A 24,470-nucleotide genomic window follows, 5' to 3' on the forward strand; every position below is an offset into this window, starting at 1 on the left:
GGTAATGCTGCACAGAAGTAGCTGAGGCTTTTTTTTTTTTTTTAATAACTGACAAGTGTCACTCTTCTTTTCTTTTTTTTTGATCAGTTGTAGGGTTTGAACTCTGGGTGGGCATGGACTCTGTCAAGGTGAGTACTCCACCACTTGAGTCACAGCACCACTGGTTTTCTGGTAGTTTATTGGGAGATAAGAGTCTCATGGACTTTCCTGCCTAGGCTGGCTTTGAACCACAATTCTCAGATCTAGCCACTAGCGCCTACAGAAATATCTATATATGGGGCTGGGAAGGTGGCTCAGTGGTAGAGCACTTGCCCTGCAGGCATGAGGCCCTAGGTTCAATTCCTCAGCACCACATAAGAAAAAAGCTGGAAGTGGCGCTGTGGCTCAAGTGGTAGAGCGCTAGCCTTGAGCTGAAGAGCTAAGGGACAGCGCCCAGGCCCAGAGTTCAGGCCCCAAGACCAGACCCCTCCCCCCCCCCCCCAAAGAAAAGAAATATCCATATATCAAGTTTTTGTCTTCTGTGTTTAAGGAAGAAATACTACTTAAATTTGTCTTCAAAACAAGAATTTACAATGAAGAATTTGCCAGTGAAGCCATATGAAACTATAGTTTTTGTTGGTGGTGGTGTACTTTTGCTGGTACTAGGGCTTGGACTCTGGGTCTGGGTGCTCCCTGAGCTTCTTTTGCTCAAGGCTAGCATTCTACCACTTGAGAATACAGTTCCACTTCCAGCTTTTTTGAGTAGTTTATTGGAGATAAGAGTGTCATAGACTTTCCTGCCCATGCTGCCTTCGAACTTTGATCCTCAGGTCTCAGCTTCCAGGGTAGCTAGGATTACAGGTGTGAGTCACCGGTGCCCAGCTGAAACTACAATTTTTCGTTACATATTATTTTTTTTTTTGTCAGGAATTGGGAGGTTGAATACCCCTCCACCAACATTTTTCTTTGGTTATTTTTTAAATAGATCCTTGCTTTCTATCCAGACAATCCTCTATATTTGTACCATATCTGGGACAAGTGCATGCCACATAATTCCTCATATAACCATTTACTGCCATAAATTTCCTTTAATATACTATGGGCACATTTTTCAGGTTTGTTGTTTTTGTTATTGTTTGTGGGGCTTGGACACTGTCCCTGAGCTCCAACTTAAGGCTAGTACTCTACTACTTGAGCCACAGTGACTTCTGGTTTTCTGGTGTTTAATTGGAGATAAGAATCTCATGGATTTTCCTGCCCGGGGTGGCTTTGAACCATGATCTTCAGATCTCAGCCTCCCGAGTAGCTAGGATTACAAGTATGAGCCACCGGCACCTGGATGCATTCCTTAATTTTTGATGTTAGTTTTCAGTGAATTCAGAGTTTTTATCACCAATTTTGTAAGTTTCTCAGACATTTTCTTAGTACCTTGTCTCCTTTGTTAATTTTTCTGTCCCTTGGCATTTTGAGATGAGTAGTAGCATTTCCTTTGATCTTCTATTTCTTTAAAATCTTTTTAAAAAATAATTTTGAGGTCTGGGAAGGTGGCTCAGTGGTAGAGTGTTTGCCTTGCATGCATGAAGCCCTGGGTTCAATTCCTCAGCACCACATAAGCAAATAAAGCCACAAGTGGTGCTGTGGCTCAAGTTGTAGAGCACTGGCTTTGAGCTGAAGAGCTGGCCCATAGTCCAGGCTCCACAACCGACAAAAATAATAATTATTATTATTTTGATAACCTTCGTTTTTTATTCACATCTACAAGTTCATTTTAAACTTTGCCTAAACTATCTTAATACCTTAATTTTAATGTCTGTATTTCTACAAAATCTATTTTTCTGCAATCTGTCCTTTTTAAAATGAAATAGTCATATGTCTTATAGGTTCTTCAGTTTAATGAAAACTCCCTTGTTGTTCTTTGTGTTTTCTGTTTCTTTTATCTGTGGTTACTTTTCTTGTTTACAGTGAGTACTCCTTTTTTGAGGCTTACCCCATTAGAACTCTTGTGATCCATACTGTGTAAGCTTCTATAACTAAAAGTTTTTACTTGTGTCAATCATGTGAGCTTTTAATATTGGCTTGAAAGTTGTTAGATTATTCCAGAATCTCAACATGTGATTTTTTGAGATTGTGGGTTTGTTTGAATTTGCCAATTTGATAGCACTTCAAGATTTGACATTACCAGTACACTATTCCTGTTTGTTTTTCATAAGCAGTCTATGTCAGGCATTTAGCATTTAGTGGTATTCTACTTTCAGAGAGATTTTCTATCTGTGTTTTTCCCAACACAAAGCAAGTGCCTCATTTCTAAAATGGTAGGGATACCAACAAAACTGACAGACAAACACAAACTAGAGGCCCAAATAGGTCAGAAACCAACTTGTCTCTGGAATTTTCTCTGAACCTATACTATATCTTTTTACATAATTTATTTATGTCTTGGGCTAGAAACTAGTATTTTGGCTGGAAAAATATTCTTAGTTTAATGAAATTAAAAGTAGTTTTGGAACTATAGTACTCAATTTTAAGAACAAAAAGTAAAAGCACTGTTCAAAAAAAAAACTGAAAAGAATTCAGATGTGTGTTGTTATTTTCCTTCTGTTTAGTCTGTTAACTGTTGGCTCTCAGAGTAGAATTGTGTTAAGAATCTAAGGTCAGTAGAAGCAGAGCTGCTGCTTCTTTCAAGGTAGTGTCTCATGAGAAAATGTTTCCTCCTTCCAGGAATCAGTAGCGACAGTGATATTGAATGTGACACTGAGAATGAGGAGCAAGAGGAACACCCCAACATGGCTGGGTTTAATGACCCTTTCATGGCACAGCCCCCGGATGAAGGTGCAGCACGTGGTGTCCTTTTAGAGCTTAACAAAACCATCGCTGCCATCACCTTTTCCTCTTCTTCTGCTGCTTCTGCTTGCCTGCTCTGCTGCTTTTCCTTCTTCTTTTGTTTTAAATTACTGTCATTTGTGACACATCATTCTTTGGTTAACCATATGGTGAGTATTGAGGAAAATGAGTAGCTACTACTTGGCTTGCATGGTGAGATACTTTATGATTCCTGCTTCCTGGGTACAGTGAAGTGCCCCAACCTGCTTTTTTTTTTTTTTTTTAATAGCCTGTGGCCTGACAACAGCTTTAAATTGTAATGAACTAGTAAAACCAAAGGATCAGAGAACTTTGATTGGAGACCGTTTCTGGCTTCAACAGTACTGTTTAACCTGTTACCAAAACCAGCTCCTGGCTATGGGGAAATTTGACTTTTTCCTCTTCTATAACGTCCTAGGCTTGAACTCAGGGACTGAGCGCTATCCCTATGCCTCTTCATGCTCAATGCTAGTGCTTCACTACTTGAGCTACAGCTCCCATTCCAGCTTTTTCTGAGTAATTTGTTGGAGATAACAGTCTGGCAGACTTTTCTGCTAGGGCTGGCTTCAAACTGATCCTCAGATCTCAGCCTCTTGAGTAGCTAGGATTATAAGTGTGAACTACTGTTTCTTGACTCTGTAATTTTTTTAAACTAGTTTTTTCTGTCTTATTAGAAATGTATACATATTATGAAATCATTTTTATTTTCCTTTCCCTAAAATAAATCATAAAAAATTCACCATAGAAACCTGTTAATACTTTATTTTGTTTTTATTAACATTCCTTTTACCTAAATGAAGTTGCTGGGTTTTGTGGGTTTTTTTTTTTTTTGCCAGTCCTGGGGCTTGAACTCAAGGTCTGGGTACTATCCTTGAGCTTTTGCTCAAGGCTAGCACTCTACCACTTGAGCCACAGTGTCACTTCCATCTTTTTCTGTTTATGTGATACTGTGGACTTCATGAATGCTAGGCAAGCACTTTACCACTGAGCCACATTCCCAGCCCCTGTTTTTTTGCTTTTGATTTTATTTATTTATTTGTTTATTTATTTATTTATTTTGGGTTAGTCCTGGGGCTTGAACTTGGCCTGGGCACTGTCCCTGAGCTCTTCAGTTCAAGGCTAGTGCTCTACCACTTGAGCCACAGTGCCACTTTTGGGTTTCTGGTGGTTAATTGGAGATGAGAGTCTCATGAACGTTCCTGCCCAGGCTGGTTTTGAACTGTGATCCTCAGATCTCAGCCTCCTGAATAGCTAGGATTACAGGCGTGAGCCACTGGCGTCCCGTTTATAAAAATTTTTATGGCAAGCTAGTGGTCTGTCATATGAACATATCATAACTATATCACTGAGATGTGGATTTCTTTGTTTTTTTGTGACAGCCCTTGGGATTGAACTCTGGGCCTGGGTGCTGTCCCTAAGCTTTTTTTTTTTTTTTGGGTCCGGTCGTGGGGCCTGAACTCTGGGCCTGGGCACTGTCCCTGAGCTCTTCAGCTCAAGGCTAGCACTCTACCACCTGAGCCACAGCGTCACTTCCGGCTTTTTCCTTTTTGCTTATGTGGTGCTGAGGAATCGAACCCAGAGCTTCATGCATGCAAGGCAAGCGCTCTACCACTGAGCCACCTTCCCAGCCCCCCTAAGCTTTTTTGTTCAAGCCAAGCACAGAGTCACAGCTCTACTCCCGGCTTTTTGATGACTAATCGTAAATAAGGGTCTCATGGACCTTCCTCTCAGGCTGGCTTCAAGCTGTGATCCTCATATCTTAGCTTCCTGAGATATGATTCTTTTTTTTCTTTCTTTCTTTCTTATTTATTTATTGTCGGTTGTGGGGCTCGGGTGTTGTCCCTTAACTCTTCAGCTCAAGGCTCTACCACTTGAGCTACAGCACCATTTCTGGCTTTTTCTGCTTATGTGGTGCTGAGGAATTGAATCTAGGCCTCATGCATGCAATGCAAGCACTCTACCACTGAACCTCCTTCCCAGCCCCTGAGATGTGAATATCTAAAGTACCTTTCATGAAACAATGAAAAGGTGTAATATAATTTTAGTGAAATACTTGAAGTATACAGGGTCCTTAATAATATATCTGAATATTTCTGCAAAATTTCCTGGAATGACCGCATTGGCAGGTTTATGCTAGTTGTTAACTTTGTCTTTTACATATTTCCAGTACTCTAGTTTGTTTTTCCATTCAGAGGCAAGTATTTGGTGATTTGTAAGTATGAAGGCATCATTAGTATTCTCTCTGCTTCTACAAGGGCCAGTTACTCTGTATACTGGTAGGCATTGTGATGTTGGCTTTGAGACCTGTGGTATGCTTGCAGAATCTGAGTCTTGAGACTTTATCATAGTTGTTATGTCTTCCTTCTGCTGCCTCACCATGGCCGCCAGAGGACAGAGTATGACAGTACCTCCCATCTTCCCACTGCAGGGCCTGCTGTACATTTTGTGTTCTCTCCTGTCCTGTTTCTCTGTGTTCACATCTGATGCAGATCACACATTTCTGAAGATAGATTTGTTCAAAGACTTGGGAAAGAAAATTCACCTTTTAATATTTTGAAATTTTTTATCTTTAATTTTTTTCCCTTAGACACGCATTCCAGTTTTCCTGAGGGTGAACAAATAGACCCTGAAACTCTCCACTTCAGCACTGATGAAAACAGTGGAAGGTAATTGCAGATCAAGAGAACCGAGTTACAAGCTTCTTTGATTGTGAACTTTGTGTAGTTGGTGCTCAGTGTCATCATCAGACAGATATCAAATATAATATCAGTTTTACATCTCTACCTAAAATAGTCAGAAACTTAGAAACAAGCACAGTTATATATGACAGCAGAAAATTGGGGAAAATTAATCGGATGAGAAGAATTTTATTATTATCAAATAGCACTATTATCCTTAATTAATTTAGTACAGTAATAAAAGGCAGTCTTTGTCCTGTAACAGGTCAAATAAGTGCCAGCAAATGTAGAAACATGCATGCTCCCTGTCACTTGTCATTGGTGCTCTTCGCTCTTTGGCTAGATACTAAGGTATAAGTGATCAATTTTCTGTTTTGGTTTTTAATCAGTGTATAGCTAGTGAACAGAAAGATTACTTAAGAGTAGATTCTGTCCTTTAGACACTTGATATGAATAATTGAGGCACTATAGACTTAATCTCCAATTACATTTGGATTAATTTAATGGGAGTTGTTTTATTCCTGGTCATGTGGACATATTTCAGAACATTTTAAAGGGTTTTCATTTTTTCTTTATCTTACCATCCAACTATAATGCAACAAATACTTTTAACATTCTTAATTTCAGTGTCAGTACATTTAAAGATTCATGCATATTACACAAATATGCAAGTATAACTATGTATAAGGGTTTTACGAATATGCAAGTGTACTATATACAAGAGTTTCTTTCATACTCATAATGAATCCCAAACTTAAAATAGTTGCCAAACTTTGCTGTTGTGCTCCTGCATTTGTGTTTGAGCTGCTATGTATTTGTGAAAATTATACTAAACATTGGCCAAGAGACTATTGAAAAAGCATGAATAAACTGTACATGGGAGAGACATCTCACTGGCTTATATTTTGCCTAATATTGTTCACTTTTCCATGTCTAATATCATCTTGAATGCTGTGACTTATAGTTTACTTTTTTCAAATTAGTTTGCACTTTTTGTTAATAAAATTAACTTGAGAAAATGTGCCTCTGCGGTTTATTAAAAAGTGGGAGCAGAAACCCATTTTTGTTTTCTCTTATAGCTGGTCTGCAGTATAGACAAGATCATATTGTGAAGAAGAGTGATGACAATTTCTATTCTAGTTGTTCTATAATTATAACCTTAAAGGACCTAAAAGATTTCTTCATACATAATAGTGTTTAGTAACAGTGTCTTTGAAAAATGATTCTTTACCCCAGTTCCTTGTTATCTTACATACCATGTCTGTGTGTGTTTTTGGTTTTTTTTTTTAAGATGACTGGGTGTTGTGAACTCAGGGCCTTGCATATGTCAGGCAGGTGTTGTCTTTGAGCCATTGCCCCAGCAGTACCCAGCATCTCAGTCATGCCAGGGACACTAGTGCTTTCTTATCCTTGATGTATCTGCCTTCATGGGCATACTAGGGTTTAAAAAGCAGTGAGGGAGGGCCAGGCCATAGGATAAAAATCTCTTGACCTCCTTTGTGGCCCATCTTCTTGAGTGTACTCATAGGCCTTCTCCCCCCATCCCCTTTTTTTAAACTTTTCCTTTTGCTGAAGAGCAAGATTTCCACTAGTCATTTTGTTACCTCACCTCACTATGTTTCTTGGTTTTGTTTTTGTTTTAATCTCAAATTTCTGAGAACACCTCCTGCATAATGGATTTCTCTTAGGTCTAAAGTTGTAGTAATGCTTATATTGTGCATAAGCATATTGTTTCTGGACATCAGTAATCACTTGGTTTATTAAATCCTTATAGGATGGATGATGGAATATTTTCCCCATTTGATAGAAGAATCCAAAGTTTGGGAAGGAGGATTGGGTGATAAAGATTTGAAATAGTACCTTTACCAGTTCATCACACTTGAATCACAACCGGTGTTCTAATATCTAGTAATCTAAAACTTAAAAGATTGCCTTTTTTTTTTTTCTTCTCTTTTTTGTATGTGGGGGCACAGTACCAGTGTTGGAATTCAGGGCCTCATGCTCTCATTGGATGTCTTGCTCATGGCTACCACTTGAGCTATGCCTCCAGTCCAGCATTTTGCTGGTTACTTGGAGGTAGAGTTCACTGGAAATTACTACCCAGGCTGATTTTGGACCTCAGTCATCCAGATTTCAACCTCCTAAGTAGCTAAAATTATAGGCACCAACTAAATTGTTGTTTCTTACTATTTTGAGATAAGTAGATATTTATTAGAGTTGGAAAATTTTTGAGTCCCTGTACATTTTTTGTCTTCTCTTTAATACTTTACATATAGAGGTTAGTCTTGGCTATAGTATTGTTAGTAACTATAGCATGTCTTTAGATTTTATTGATTATTACACTAATGTCCTTATTCTGCTCTAAATTACACGATCTCGATAGTCCAGTTCATTATCATGTTTCTCTTAGTGTCCGCTAGGCTATGAGAGTTCCTAAGTTTTCCTTTTCTTTAATAACCTTGTTCTCCCCCACCACCACCACCCCAATCTCAAATCTCAATCTTCCACAAAGTTAGGCTTACAGGCATGTGCCCTCCAATGCTTTTTTCTTTTTTAATTGCTATGCTTTGTCTGGAAAGATACTACAGAGGTAGTGTGCCCTCTTTACTGCATCATGACATGGGGTATATGAATGATGTTGAAACCTACTGTTGGTGAAGTATTAATCAGATTGCTTGATTGAGGAGTGGTCTGCCAGAGTTCCCAAATATAAATTTATTGATTTTCCCTTTATAACTATGAAAGATTTGAGACAGATTCTTTGAGACTACATGTACTCTGTTTCTTCTGAGGTCTAATTTTAGCACTTGTTATTGGATCTTGCCATTATTTTCTTTTTATAAGCAGGATCATTGTAACATTTCCACGTGTATAAACAGTGTGTCTTGATCAGTTTCATTTGTCATTCTCCTCATACCCTTCTCACCCTTTTAAAACAAGTTTATGAAGTTTCATTGTTCTGTTTTCATTTGGACAAATAAACTTACATCAGTGCTATTCTTCCTCTGTGTTCCCCTTCTTCCCTTCTGGTAGTGTGCCCACCTCCAGGCCTATTTTAATTCCATGTCATTCATTTTTTTCTTTTTCTTTTTAGTGTGTATTATGGTACCAAAAGGTTTTATGTAGTATTGCAGGTGTGCATGTTATGATGTTTTGCTCAGAAACCCATTATTGCTATGGTATTCTGAGGGAAGTTTTCTAGTTTCCTATTTCCTTCTCTCTCTTTTTCCTTTTACTCTGTGTGTGTGTGTGTTTGAACTCTCTTGCCTTGCTCAAGGGAAGTACTGTACCTTTTGAACCACAGTGCCACTTCCAGTTTTCTGGTGGTTTATTGGAGATAAGAGTTTCACAGACTTTCCTACCCAGGTTGGCTTTGAATCATGATCCTCAGATCTCAGCCTCCTGAGTAGCTAGCATTACAAGCATGAGCCACCAATGCCGGACTCCTCTCTTACTCTTATTAGGAAATGGACAAAAATTGGAGGGGCTGGGATTGTGGCTTAGTGATAGAGTGCTTGCCCAGCATGCATGAAGCCCTGGATTTGATTCCTTAGTACCACATAAATAGAAAAAGCTGGAAGTGGCGCTGTGGCTCAAGTGGTAGAGCATTTGCCATGAGCACAGAGAAGCTCAAGGACAGTGCCCAGGCCCTGAGTTCAAGCCCCAGGACCAGAAAAAAAAAATTTTAGAGTGTTAGTATGCTTGTTACTAGAATGTGCTGCTTCCAAGCCTGCTCAGTAGCTAGAACAGGAAATACATGCATGCTTACTATAATACACTTGTAGGTGTTTCCGCATATGTGTAAAATTTTTCATTTTATTATTATTATTTTTTTTGGTTCCGGTCGTGGGGCCTGAACTCTGGGCCTGAGTGCTGTCCTTCAGCTCTTCAGCTCAAGGCTAGCGTGCTACCACTTGAGCCACAGCACTACTTCCGGCTTTTTTCTTTGTGCTTATGTGGTGCTGAGGAATCGAACCCAGGGCCTCAGGCATGCAAGGCAAGCACTCTACCACTGAGCCACCTTCCCAGCCCCCTTATGTGTAAAATTTTTTTAAAAATCTGAATTTGTGTTGATAATTATAATACCCATCCAGACCCACAGGGCTCATTCTAGCCTTCCTTCTATTTACAGGTGCACATTGTGGCTCTCATTAGCTACAGTGTGTTTATTTGCTCTTTCAACCATAATACACAAATCAAGAAGCTTCAGAACCCTCACTGTGCCTCCCCCACCCCCCCAAAAAAAGTTTATTATTTATAATATACTGCTTTTGCCTTTTTTTTTCTTGCTAGTCCTGAGGCTTGAACTCAGGGCCTAGGCACAGTCCCTAAGCTTCTTTTGCTCAAGGCTAGTACCACTTGAGCCACAGCGCCACTTCCAGCTTTTTCTGTTTATGTGGTACTGAGGAATTGAGCCCCAACTTTATGCAAGTACTCTACCACTAAGCTACATTCTCAACCCTACCTCCTTCCATCCTTCCTTCCTTTTCTTTCTTTCTTTTCTTTCCTTCCTTCCTTCCTTCCTTCCTTCCTTCCTTCCTTCCTTCCTTCCTTCCTTCCTTCCTTCCTTCCTTTCTTTTCTTTCTTTCTTTCTTTCTCGAGGTTTCCATATATTTCCCAGAATGGAAATACCTCAAAATACCTGGTATCAAGCAATTCTGCCTGGGCCTTCCAGATAGCTCATACTACAGGTGCTTACCACTGTGACCAGCACAGGTATTTCTTTGAAGGGGGAGCTTGTTTCTTGGGGGAAGGTAGTACTAGGATTTGGTCTCAGGGTCTCATGCTTATCACTGACTTATTGATCCATACCTCCAACCCAGCTCTTTGCCCATTATTTTTGGAGATGGAGTCTCACAGCCTTTCAGGAGGCTAGTGTCAAACAGTAGTCCTCTAAATCTTAGCCTCCTGAATAGCTACAATTACGGCTTTGAGCCATTAGCTCCTGATTAGTGTACAGATCTTGTCATCTGTCGTTTCAGTATGTCAAAGTGCCTTTTCAAAAGTTATTTTACTTCTTTAGATTCAAAAGTGCATTACTTTCTTATCCTCATTGTGATTATATGATTCATTTGTAATACAGTTAGATTCATCATTATCGTCTGCATTCTGTCCTCCTACACACATCCTGATTGATTTTTTTAATTTACATGCATTAAAATTCAGTCCTCGGGCATACAGTTCTGTGGATTTTAACAAATGTCATGTATCTACCAACATAATACTACACAGAGCATTTCACCCTAAAAATTCCCTTGTGATGGTCCTCTGCACATAAACTCTCCCAAAGTCCTGGCTACCATTGCTTTGTTCTTTGTCCTTTTAGTTTTCACTTTTTTATATAGTAGGAGAGTTATGTTTTTGCATGCTAGCTTATTTTTGGTTTTGTTTTTGGTCAGTCGTGGGGCTTGAACTCTGGGCTTGGGTGCTGTCCCTGTGCTCTTCAGCTTAAATTGTTTTTGCAATACTATGGATTGAATTTAGCCTTGCATTTGGTAGGCGAGCCCTCTACCACTTGGGCCTCACTGCCAGTCAGTTTTGACTTTTCTAGAGAAACATACTTAGAAATACATGATATACAGTCTTCCACTTAGATGTAATTAACTCTTACCATCTTGTGTGAATCAGTATTTTATCTCTTTTTAATTGCTAAGTCAGTATTTTCATGTGAAGGATATTGGGGTTATTTCTGATTTAGGATGATTATAAACTTTACAAACCTGTGTGTGTGTGTGTGTGTGTGTGTGTGTGTGCGCGCGCGCGCGTGCGCGTGCACTTGTAGTTTGGGCTAGTCTGGAATTCCACTGTCTAATCTTAGGTTGGCCTTAAACTCCCATTCCTCCTGCTTCTGCCTCTCATGCTGAGATTTTTTTTTTTTTTTTTGTGGGCTGTAAGTCTTGAACTCTGGGCTTGGGCACTATCCCTTAGCTCTTCAGCTCAAGGTAAGGGCTCTACCACTTGAGCTACAGCACCACTTCCACTTTTCTAGTGGTTTATTGGAGATAAGAGTCTCACGGACTTTTCTGCCCGGGCTGGCTTTGAACCGTGATCCTCAGATCTCAGCCTCCTGAGTAGCTAGGATTACAGGCGTGAGCCACCGGCTCCTGTCTTCATGCTGAGATTTCATGTTCGCAGCTATACACAGCTGTATGTAGATTTTTTTTTTTTTTTTTTTTTTGTCGGTCGTGGGGCTTGAACTCTGGGCCTGGTCGCTGTCCTTCAGCTCTTCAGCTCAAGGCGAGCACTCTACCACTTGAGTTACAGCGCCACTTCCGGTTTTCTGGTGGTTTATTGGAGATAAGAGTCTCACAGTCTTTCCTGCCCGGGCTGGCTTTGAACCGTGATCCTCAGATCTCAGCCTCCTGAGTAGCTAGGATTACAGGCGTGAGCCACCAGCGCCCGGCTGTATGTAGATTTTTAAGTGAGCCTAAGTTTTCATTCTCTAGGGTACTGTATGTCTGTGTATTGGATTGTGAAGAATGCTACATAAAATTTGCTGGTCTCTCTTCCCAGGAAGTAAGTAGTCTCTAAATTTTGGATATTGCTGAGTTGACAAGAATTACTTATGCTGAGCACTGCAATAAGATGGCTCAGGATAGGGACTGCCATACCAGAAAGGTCTAAAGATGACTTGAGGGTGAGGCTCAAGGCCATGTGATGACCACCACTTGATGAAATTATAATGAAAAAGTAGACACTGAAGCCTGAGGAGGCTTCTTGACTGGGAGCAACTTGACTAAGGAAAAGGAACTTTCACATTTGTAACCCTGTGTGGGTTCTCCCTTTGGCCTTTTTTCATCCAATAAAACTGTAATTATAACTAAAATGTTTTTCTAAGTTCTTTGCCTTGCACTATGAATTATCAAATCAAACCAGCCTACTAGCCCCAAGGAAGAGTTACTTGGGGCCCCTGTATACAACAGCTGTTGTATACAACTGTCTCTCAGAGGTTGTGAATGGCAGCTCATGCCTATAATCCTAAATACTCAAGAGGTAGAGCTGGAAAGATGGCAATTCAATTCTTGCCTGGGCAAAAAGTTCTTGAGACTCCAAAGGTGTGTGTCATCCCTACAGTGGGGGAAGTGCCAATTGTGATTCAGGCCAGCCCAGGCATAAGGGTAAGATCCTGAAAGACAGAAAAAGGGACAGGATGTGGTCCAAGAGTAGAGGGCCTGCCTAGTAAGTTCAAAATCTAGTACTGCACCCCTCACCCCCCAAAAAAAAACCTCAGGCTGAGGGTTTGTGTTGGAGGTAGACTTTCGGGGAGGGGGGGCCGGGGTACTGGGCTTCAACTCAGGGCCTCAGCTTTTTTGCTCATAGCTGATACTTTGCCCCTTGAGCCACACCTCCTCCTCTGGCTTTTTGGTGGTTTATTGGAAAGAAGAGTTCAAACCTTAATTCTCAGATCTCAGCCTCTTGAGTAGCTAGGATTATAGACACAAGCCGCTAGAACCTGGCTAATTAGCGGTAGTTCTTGCCTAGTCCTAACGAACTAGTTGACCATCCTTAACAACAACAGAGAAATAAAAGCATCTCAATTCCAAAATCTTTGTTATATCTGAACCTAATTCTGATAATTCATCTCTTTAGTGTTCTTTTTCTTGCCTTTGTAGGTCTGTCTATATTTTGTTTTGAAAAAAAAAATGTCAAATAGAACAGTGGAGAGGTGAATAGATACTTAAGCCTGAAAGTGAGCAGACCTTTTTTGTTAATGCCAGTGATGAATTTATTGCTTTTCTCACTAATAAATGCCACATTTTAAGAGGAAAAAATAGTTTATCACTTCCATTATAGACACATATAATAATGCTGATGACTATGACAATTTTCAGAGATTGAGGTAAAATTGCAGTGAAATCATACTTTGGAAGGGTATTTCCCATTTGCTGATTAAGAAAAGATGAGATTCCTACTCTTTTGTTTATGTCCTAGGAAAATGAGTCTTGAATGGCTATGACTCATTCCCATTTGGAAAACTCAAAGCTGTTCTGGGGGAAAAAATCCTACTAAATCAATCATAGCCAAAAATAACAATATACCTACATGATTTAGAAGATTGGAAAATGATAAATTAGAGTTCTAGAGTTTGTTCATTACATACATTCTTCCCTACCATCATTCACCAATCAAAATCCAAAGCAAACATTCATATACAGATTTATCACTTTTAATGTTTTGAGAATATTTTTCAAATCAGAAATGTGTGATTAGAGGTAATTTATTGGTACATTCATTGAATGATGTATCTGAAAAATATGACATCTTAGAAACTGCTGATTACACACATGTGATAAACAAATCCTAGCTTACTGTTTAAAAAAGGCATAAACTTAGTTTCTTTGCATGATATTAGAAATTGTTTGAATACAAATTCACAAGCTACATCAGTTTTTTGGCATTAATTTATCAAGTACTCCTGAGGTCAGGTTCTTTTTTTTTTTGTCAGTAATGGAGCTCAAACTCAGGGCTGGGCACTGTCCCTGAGCTTTTTTTGCTCAAGCCTAATGCTCTACCACTTTGAGCCACAGTACCACTTGGGGTTTTCTGGTGGTTAATTGGAGATGAATCTCATGGACTTTGTTACCTGGGCTGGCTTTGAACTTTGATTCTCAGATCTCAGCCTCCTGGGTAGGTAGGATTACAGATGTGAGCTACCAATGCATGGCACAAACACAGATTTTTTTTTCCAATTTATTATTATTTCAAATACTTAAGGTGTTTTGATTTAACATACCCATTTTGTATACAATGAATCTTAATCAGTGTTAACCTCTCCTATCATTTTTTTCCTCCACTCTCATCCAATCCCATTCCCACCCATCTCTTCAAGTTTCCTAGTTCCATTTTCATGTATGTACATTGAATTTTATGCCTGTAAATATGCCCACCATTCCACTCGGCATTCATCAGCCTTTCCCTCTCCTTTGATCATACTTTGTCACTTTAATTGGTTACATGTAGATGGTCTTGGAGGTGTTTCATGTATGTTTATATTTTAGTGCTAACTTTGGTTACATGTAGATGGTCTTGGATGTGTTTCATGTATGTTTATATTTTAGTGCTAACTTCTACAAATGAGAGAAAATTATATGCTCTTTCAAAATATGTGCTGACTGATTTCACTCAGTATACTTTGTCCAGGTCCATCCATTTCCCTGCATATGATGTATTATTCTTTTGGATGGAAGAATAAGTTTCATCTATCTACACACATCCACATTGTTTTAATTGATTCATCAGCTGTAGGGCATCTTGGCTATTTTCATAACTTGACTATTGTGAATAGTGCTGCCATAGACATGGTTATGCAGGTACCTTTATTGTATCTTTATTCATAATCTTTTCGATTAATGCCTGATGGTATCACTGTAGATCTATAGTTAGTGTTTTAATCAGTCTCCATACTGACTTGCATAATGGCCACACTATTTTGTATTCCTACCAATAGTGTAATAAGGTTCCTTTTCCCCACGTCCTCAACAGCATTTGTTCATGTTCTTTTTTTTTTTCCAGCCAGTCCTGGGACTTGAGCTCTGGGCCTGGGCGCTGTCCCTGAGCAATTTTTGCTCACAGCTAGCGCTCTACCACTTGAGTCACACTGCCACTTCTGGCTTTTTCTGTTTATGGGGTATTGAGGAATCGACCCTAGGGCTTCATGCATGCTAGGCAAGCGCTCTACCACTAAGGCACATTCCTAACCCCTGTTCATGTTTTTAATGGCGGCCATTCTGACTGGAGCTGGAATCTCAGTGTTTTTGACTTGCATTTCCTTTATGGCTAGGGATCTTGAATGTTCCTTCATATATTTTTTGGCCATTTGTATTTCTTCTGAGAAATGTTCATTTGGATCCTTTACCTATTAATGAGTCATGTGATACTTTGGAGGTATTGGGGTTGGGGGGCGGGTTGAGCTTCTTGCATATTTTGGTAATCAGATGGTTGCTAGATAATAGCTAGCAAAAATCTCCTATTCTGTAGGCTTTTTAGCTTAGGGATTAAATTTTACCATGCTTTTTTTTTTCTGTGATTAATTGGAGATGAGTCTAACAGACTTTACTGTCCAGGCTGGCTTTGAACTGCAGTCCTCAGATCTCAGCCTCCTGAGTAGCTAGGATTACAGGTGTGAGCCACCAGCACCTGACTCACATTGTTGTTTTTGTTCTTTCTTTTTTGGTACTGGGGATTGTGAACCCAGAATGTTGCATTTGTGAGGCAAGCACTTTGCCACTGAACTGCATCTCAGCTCCTGCAGAAGGTTTTTTTTTTTTTTTTTAATCAGTCGAGCTTGAACTCTGGGCCTGAGAGCTATTCCTGAGCTTTTCAGCTCAAGGAAGCACTCTACCACTTGAGCCACAGTGCTACTTCCCTTCCAGTTTTCTGGTGGTTAATTGGAGATAAGAGTCTCAAGGCCTTCCCTGCCTGGGCTGACTTTGAATGGCGATCTTCAGATCTCAGCCTCCTGAGTAGCTAAGATTACAGGCATGAGCCACCGGTGCCTGGCTGCAGAAGCTTTTTAACTTGATGTAATCCTATACATCAATTCTCCTATTTACTGAGCTTCTGGAATTCCATTCAGGAAGTTCTGCCTATACCAATAAGTGACAGTTTCCCATACTCTCTCATATAGTAGTTTCAAGGTTTTGGTTGCGGTTTTTGATCCACTTTGAATTGATATTAGTACAAAGTAAAAGATAAGTTCTGTTCCATTTTCTGCATGTGGATATCCAGTTTTCCTAGCACCATTGGTCAAAGAGACGTCCTAACATGTATTTTTAGCTCCAATATAAAAAAATCACATGACTATAGATCTAGGCCTTCTAGTCTGTTACATTGGTCTTTAGGTGTGTTTTTATACCCATACCAAGATAATTTTTAAAAACTGTTTCTCTGAAGTCTGCTATCTGTCTTTGTCTGTCCCTGTCTCCCCTTTCCCCTCCCCCCAAGCTAGTACTGGGGCTTGAACTCAGAGTTTTGGGCTCTGATTTTTTTCTCAAGGCTAGTGCTCTTTTCACTTGCATCGCAACCCTACTGCCAGCCTGTAGGTTGTTAATTGGAAATAAGACTTTATTGCCTAGGCTAATTTTGAACCATCCTTAGATCTCAGTCTCCTGAGTAACTGGGATTATAGGTGTGAGGCACCAGGAAAGTCTGTGAGACTCTTATCTCCAGTTAATCACCAAAAAAGCTGTGGCTCAAGTAGTAGCCAGTCTTGAGTGAAAAAAAAAATGTAGGGGACAGAGTACCCAGGCTCTGATTAAAGCCCTAGTACTGAAAAAACACACACACATACCCATACACAAAGAGCCCACACACAATTATTTTGGCTGTTTTCAGGGCCTTTCATGCTTGATATGAAATTTTGAATCCCTGGGAAGAATGACTAGAACTTTGATGATACTGCATTAAATTTATAGATCATCTTTGGCATTATGGTCATTCTTATGGTATTCTGCCAACCCATAAATATGAGGTCTTCAGTTTTTTCAGGTTTTATAGTTTTCACTAAAGAAGTCATTTGCATCCCTGATTAGGTTTATTCCTAGGTTTTATTTTGTTCTTAAGTTATTTTGAATGGAGTTGTCCTAATTTTTCTCTCTACCTGCTCGCTGGCATACAGAAAAGCCACTGAGTTTTGTGTGTTAATATCCTGTACTTTGCTGAAGGTGCTTTTTAGCTCTAGGTGTTTGGGGAAGAATCTTTAGGGTTCTTTAGATATAGGATCATATAGGATCATTGGTAGTTTGACTTTTTCTTCCCCCTTTTGAAGCCTTTACTTACCTTATTGCTCTGAGTAGGAGTTCCAGTATTATCATAAATAAGTGGAGAGAGCAAACATTCTTATTTGCTTCCTGATTTAAAAAGGATGGTTACAGTCTTGAAATGTGGCTTGGTGGTAAAGTGCTTGCCTAGCATGCATGAAGCCCTGGGTTCGATTCCTCAGTACCACATAAATAGAAAAGGCTGGAAGTGGCACTGTGGCACAAGTAGTAGAGATCTAGCTTTGAGCAAAAGAATCTCAGAGATGGGGCTAGGAAGGTACCTCAGTGGTAGAGCGCTTGCCTTGCATGCCTGAGGCCCTGGGTTCGATTCCTCAGCACCACATAAGCAAAAAGAAAAAAGCCGGAAGTGGCGCTGTGGCTCAAGTGGTAGAGCGCTAGCCTTGAGCTGAAGAGCTGAGGGACAGCGCCCAGGCCCAGAGTTCAGTCCCCATGACCGGACCCAAAAAAAAAAGAAAAAAAAAAAAAAAAAAAAAGAATCTCAGAGATAAGGTCCTGAGTTTAAGCTCCAGGACTGATGCAATAAATTAAAAAGGATGGTTTCAGCTTTTCTCTATTTAGTATGAGTTGGTTATAGGTTTGTCATATATAGCCATTATTAAGTTGAGGAATGATCCTTCTGTTCTTAGCTTCTTAGAGTTTTTATCATTTTAAAAGGAAGTTGGATTTTGTCAAAAGCTCTATTTTTTTGGTGGGGGGGGTGGGGTGTGGGGCTTCAGCTCTGGGCCTGGGCGCTGTCCCTGAGCTCTTCAGCTCAAGGCTAGTGCTCTACCAGTTGAGCCACAGCTCCATTTCCAGTTTTCTGGTGTTTTAGTGGAGATAGGAGTCTCACGGTCTTTCTTGCCAGAGCTGGCTTTGAACTGTGATCCTCAGATCTCAGCCTCCTGAGTAGCTAGGATTACAGGCGTGAGCCTCTGGCGCCTACCTTGTCAAAAGCTTTTTCTGCATCTGTTGTGATTCTTGTCCTTGATTCTGTTTATGTGTTGTATTGTTTGTTGATTTACGAATACTGAACAGCCATACATACCTATGATGAAACCAACTTGATCTCATGGTGTATGATTTTTTAAATTCATGGTTGAATTGGGTTATCAAGTATTTTATTGCATTTTGTGTATGCTTCCATACACAAAAATTCTGGTCTGTAGTTTACTTTGTTGTGACTCTGGTTCAGGGATGAGTATAATTCCGGCTTCATAAAATTGGAGTAGTGATCCTTGCTTCTATATATCATGGAAAAGTTTGAGGAATATTGTTCTTTTTTTGTTTTGTTTGTTTACTCTGGGCCTGGGCGCTGTCCCTCAGTTCTTCAGCTCAAGGCTAGCGCTCTACCACTTGAGCCACAGCGCCACTTCTGGCTTTTTTCTTTTTGCTTATGTGGTGCTGAGGAATCGAACCCAGGACCTCATGCATGCAAGGCAAGTGCTCTACCACTGAGCCACCTTCCCAGCCCCTATTGTTGATTTTTATAGACTTTCTAGAATTTGTGAATCCATTGGGTCCTGGGCTTTTTTGTTGCTGTTGTTAGGAGATTCTTTTTTTTTTCTTTTTGTGCCAGTGTTAGGGCATGGACTCAGGTCCTGTGTGCTGTCCATTAGCTTTTTTCCTCAAGACTAGGGCTCTGCCACATAAGCCACAACTCCATTTCTGACTTTTTGATAGTTAGAGATAAGAGTTTCATGGATTTCCCTGCCCAGGCTGGCTTTGAATCGCAATCCTTGTATCTCAGCCTCCTAGTAAGCTAGGATTACAGAAGTGAGCCACTGGTGCCTGGCTCTTGGGAGATTCTTTATTGCTGCTTCAGTTTCATTGCTTGTTTCACATCTATTTAAATGCTTTATAATCTCTTGGCGCAAATTTGATAGGTTGAATAATTTGATGGCCCAGCGCCAGGTAACCACACCTGCAATTCTAGCTACTCAAGAGGCTGAGATCTGAGGATCATGGTTCAAAGTCAGCTGGGTGAGGAAAGTCCTGAGACCCTTACCTCCAATAAACCACTCAAAAAACCAGAAGTGGTGCTGTGGCTCAAGTGGTAGAGTGCTAGCCTTGAGCTGAGGGACATTGCCTAGGCCCAGATTTCAAGCCTCACGACTAACAAAAAAAAAAAAATTTGATGTGATGGCACCTTTTAATCCCTAATTTTATTTGAATTATCTTGTTTTAGTCAGATTGTCTAGAGGTTTATCAATGTTATCTTTTTGAAGAACTTTGTGTTTCATTGTTGTTGGGTTTTTTTTCTTTTTTTTAAATTTTTTTTGGGTCCAGTTGTGGGGCCTGAACTCTGGGCCTGGGCGCTGTCCCTCAGCTCTTCAGCTGAAGGCTAGCGCTCTACCACTTGAGCCACAGCGCCACTTCTGGCTTTTTTCTTTTTGCTTATGTGGTGCTGGGGAATCGAACCCAGGGCCTCATGCATTGCAAGGCAAGCACTCTGCCACTGAGCCACCTTCCCAGCCCTTTTTTCTTTTTTTTTTTTTTTTTTTGGTATGGTTTTTCTGAGTTTCCATTTCTGTCCTAATATTTCTTTCCTTCTACTTGCTTTGTGTTTGGTTTTTTCTTGTTTTTCTAAGAGCTTGAGGTGCATTATTTTAGGTTATTTGGTATCTGTTTTGTTCATGTAGGAGCACACTATGAATTTTCCTCTTAGAATTGCCTTTGCTGGGGGCTGGGAAGGTGGCTCAGTGATAGAGTGCTTGCTTTGCATGCATGAGGCCCAGAGTTTGATTCCTCAGTGCCACATAAGCAGAAAAAGCCAGAAGTGATGCTGTGGCTCAAGTGGTTAGAGCACTAGCCTTGAGCTGAAGAGCTGAGGGACAGTGTCCAGGTCCCATGACTGACCAAAAAAAAAAAAAAAGAATTGCCTTTGCTGTATCCAATGGGTGGTGGTAGAAGGTTGTGTTTTCATTTTCATTGGGTTCTAGGAACTGTTGGAATTCCTTTTTTGTTGGTGGTGGTGGTGGTCGTGGGGCTTGAACTCTGGGCTATTCCTGTGCTCTTCAGCCCAAGTGAGCACTCTACCACTTGAGCCACAGTGCCACTTCCAGTTTTCTAGTGGTTAGTTGGAGATAAGAGTCTCATGGACTTTCCTGCTCGGGCTGGCTTTGAACTGCCATCCTCAGATCTCAGCCTGCTGAGTAGCTAGGATTACAGGTGTGAGCCACCGGTGCCCAGCAATTCCTCATTTTTTAATGATTTTTCTCTCTCTCTCTTTTTTTTTTTTTTTTTGTCAGTTGTAGGGCTTGAACTCTGGGCTTGGGCGCTGTCCCTGCGCTCTTCAGCTCAAGGCGAGCGCTCTACCGCTTGAGCCACTACCACTTCTGGTTTTCTAGTGGTTTATTGGAGATAACAGTCTAACCTGCCTGGGCTGGCTTTGAACTGTGATCCTCAGATCTCAGCCTCCTGAGTAGCTAGGATTACAGGCGTGAGCCACCGGTGCCGGCTAATGGTTTTTTCTTCACTGCTAATTTTATTTCACTATGATATGACATGATGCAGGGGATTATTTGTTTTCTTGTATTTGCTGATACTTGCCTTATAATCTAGAATACAGTCTGTTTTGGGTAATGTTCCATGTGTTTCCGAGAAGAATGTACGTTATGCAACTGCTAGATGAAATATTCTGTAGATGTTTGTTAGGTCCAGTTGGTGTATGAGGACATTTAAATCTGAAGTTTGTGAAGTTGGTTGTTTTTGCCTGGATGAACTAACTATCTACTGTTGACAGTAGGGTATTGGAGTCTCCAGCTTATCACTACATTGAGGTCTACATGTACTTTTTTTTTTTTTTTTTGCTAGTCCTGAGTCTTGAACTTAGGGCATGGGCTCTGACCCTGAGTTTCTTTTGCTCCAGGCTAGCATTCTACCACTTGAGCCACAGCACCACTTCAGGCTTTTTCTGTTTATGTGATACTGAGGAATTGAACCCAGGGCTTCATGCATGCTAGGCAAACACTCTACCAATAAGCCACATTACCAGCCCTACATGTACTTTTTTGTTCGTTTGTTTTGTTTTTTTGTCGGTCGTGGGGCTTGAACTCTGGGTCTGGGCGCTGTCCCCCTGCTCTTCCACTCAAGGTGAGCACTCTACCACTTGAGCCACAGCGCCACTTCTGGTTTTCTGGTGGTTAATTGAAGATAAGAGTCTCAAGGACTTTCCTGCCTGGGCTGGCTTTAAACTGTGACCTTCAAATCTCAGCCTCCTGAGTAGCAAGTATTATAGGCGTGAGCCATCGGTAACCAGCTTCTACCTAGATGCCCCAGTATTTTGGTGTATGTTAATTACTGTTATATCTTCTTCAGGGAAAGTTCCCTTTATTAATATGAAGTAACTTTACTCTTCTAATTTAGATTTAAAATTTACTTTGTTGGATATAGCTATACTACTTCTGCTGAGCAGATATTTTACTGCTTAGTCCTTTATTGCAGAAATTGAGTTAAAGGAGTTGTACTTGGTTCAAGGCTTTATTAGTCCTAGTGATTTTAAATTCCTATGACATTGTATATTAATTGTATTACTAATTACCAGAGCAGTATCTCTTCTGACCCTAAGCTTATAATTTCTCTTTGTACTGCATTTCAAATGGGTGTCTGTTTTCTTTTTCCCAATGTTGGAGATCAAACCCAAGATCTCACATCTGTTAGGCAAGCTCTCTGCCACTAAGCTATTTGTCCCTCTCCCAGTAATATTCTTCCATTATTTAAATATTTATTGGTATTGGTATAGGTTGGGGATGCTCATTTCACAGCTAGTTTTAAAGGAACATTCTTGCCAGATGCTGGCGGCTCATGCCTATAATCCTAGCTACTCAGGAGACTGACATCTGAGGATTACCGTCCAAAGACAGTCAGGCAGGAAAGTCCTTGAGACTCCTTGTTTGTTTTTTTTTGGGTCCGGTCATGGGGCCTGAACTCTGGGCCCGGGCGCTGTCCCTCAGCTCTTCAGCTCAAGGCTAGCACTCTACCACTTGAGCCACAGTGCCACTTCCGGCTTTTTTCTTTTTGCCTATGTGGTGCTGAGGAATCAAACCCAGGGCCTCTGGCATGCAAGGCAAGCGCTCTACCACTGAGCCACCTTCCCATCCCCGTCCTTGAGACTCTTTATCTCCAATAAACCACCAGAAAACTTGAAGTGGCGCTGTGGCTCAAGTGGTAAAGCACTTGCTTTGAGCTGAAGAGTTGACTGACAGTGCCCAGGCATAGAGGTCAAGCCGCAGGGTTAGAATTCTTTCCTAATGAATTTCCTCAGCTGCACTATCAACTGTGCAGTTAGAGCAGCGTATTTGTGGCCTTTTCCCATATCCTCTCCATATCCAGGTCTTCCATATAACACCGGTTCTATAGAGATGGGAGATAAACCAATAAGATCTTTTTGTTTTTGTTTTTTTTGGCTGGTCATAGGGCCTCAACTCTGGGCCTGGGCGCTGTCCCTCAGCTCTTCAGCTCAAGGCTATTGCTCTACAGTTGAGCCACAGAACCATTTCCAGCTTTTTCTGCTTATGTGGTGCTGAGGAATCGAACCCAGGGTCTCATGCATGCAAGGCAAGCACTCTACCACTGAGTCACCTTCCCAGTCCTAAGATTTTTTTCAAAATAGTTGTATTTCTTTTTTTGTGTGTCAGTACTTGGTCTTGAACTCAGGACCTCACACTCTGGATTCACTTTTTCACTCAAGTCGGGTGGTCTGTCACTTGAGCCACACTCTACTTCTGGCTTTTTGCTGATTAATTTTAGAGATAAAAGACTCACAGACTTTCTTCCTGGGCTGGCTTCAAACTATATCCTCAGATCTCAGCCTCCTTAATAGCTAGAATTACAGTCATGGGCCTGTAGTACCCAACTGTTGATAAGTTTGTGAGGTATTTCACAGGTTGCTGTACCAGTTGACATTTAATAGGGCTTTTTCCAATCCTTCACCATTCATCACTTTGGTCATTCTTTCCAGTGTCTGCTCACAGCTAGTCAGCCTAGGAAAATAGGAATGGTGTCTCCTATCCCCCTGTAGGAGCTTGCTCTCTCCCATCTTGGATTAGTCTTCAATGTCAGTTTCCTGTCTTTTTTTAAAAGTAATTTGTGGTTGTCTTACTTTGTTGATAAGAGGGAGGCAGAATTCTAGGTCTTCATCTCAGTAGAAAGTGAAATTACTGTTACTTTTTAGTATGTAAAGTGTAGATTTGTTGAATCAAAAACTAATTTCATGGAGTTTTTTGTTGCTTTGATTCAGGGCCTTACTAGGTAGACTAGGCTAGTCTCAAACTTAGGGTTTTCTTGCCTTCACCTACCAATGCTGCATTTATAATAAAACTCATGTTCTCATACCCAGCTTGACAATGAAATTTAAAAATCATAATGCAGAAAGTAATGAACCATGTAAAAAATTTGCCCAAGTTGTTACTTTGAACTTATAAAGGTAATTTACAGAAAGAGCTGGGCAAGGGGCTGGGAAGGTGGCTTAGTGGGAAGGTGGCTCAGTGGTAGAGTGCTTGCCTTGCATGCATGAGGCCCTGGGTTCGATTCCGCAGCACCACATAAGCAGAAAAAGCTGGAAGTGGCGCGGTGGCTCGAGTGGGTAGAGTGCTAGCCTTGTGCTGAAGAGCTGAGGGACAACGCCCAGGCCCAGAGTTCAGGCTGGGGGGGAGGGGGGAAGGAGGTAGATAAAAGATAAAAAGAGCTGGGCATGTAGGCACACAACTAATCCCAGCCACTTGGATCACAAGTTCATAGTGAGACCTGTGTCTCATAAAAAAGTTTGGAAGCCGAGCTGTAATCCTAGCTACTAAGAAGGCTAAGATCTGAGGATCATGGTTCAAAGCCAGCCCGGGGGGAAAAAAGTCTGTGAGACTCTTATCTCCAATTAACCACTAGAAAACAGGAAGTGGCACTGTGGCTCAAGTGGTAGAGCGCTCGCCTTGAGCTGAAGAGTGCAGGGGCAGCGCCCAGGCCCAGAGTTCAAGCCCCACAACCAACCAAAAAAAAAAGTTTGGAAGAAAACTTTGAGTAATTATTCCTCTTTGTATATTCATTTTAATCTTCACATAATAGTTTTAGATTTCCCCATTTCAGTTTCTAAATTCTGCCTAGGGAAGGTTAAGAATAAAAGTACCCACTCTATGGGCTTTTCTTTTTCTAAAAGCTCTCTTTTGTTTGTTTTTTTTTGGTTTTTGTTTTTTTTGCTTGTTTG

At 40.7% G+C, this 24,470-nt stretch overlaps 1 protein-coding gene across 6 annotated transcripts in view; it reads left to right on the forward strand.

Moving 5' to 3' along the window:
* Trim37 (tripartite motif containing 37) overlaps positions 1 to 24,470 on the forward strand; it is a 111,861-nt gene that overhangs the window by 82,846 nt on the left and 4,545 nt on the right. For 3 of the 6 annotated variants that reach the window (XM_042690794.1, XM_042690803.1, XM_042690785.1), the window contains 2 exons: positions 2,698 to 2,808; positions 5,426 to 5,504. In XM_042690794.1, coding sequence (XP_042546728.1) covers positions 2,698 to 2,808; positions 5,426 to 5,504 — 190 coding nt within the window. Of the gene's footprint in view, positions 1 to 2,697; positions 2,809 to 5,425; positions 6,403 to 24,470 lie in introns of those variants that run through there. The other 3 variants (XM_042690822.1, XM_042690775.1, XM_042690812.1) reach the window with 3 other exon arrangements.

Source organism: Dipodomys spectabilis, unplaced genomic scaffold, assembly GCF_019054845.1.
Source record: "Dipodomys spectabilis isolate Male_0828 unplaced genomic scaffold, ASM1905484v1 ptg000004l, whole genome shotgun sequence".
NCBI lineage: Eukaryota > Metazoa > Chordata > Mammalia > Rodentia > Heteromyidae > Dipodomys > Dipodomys spectabilis.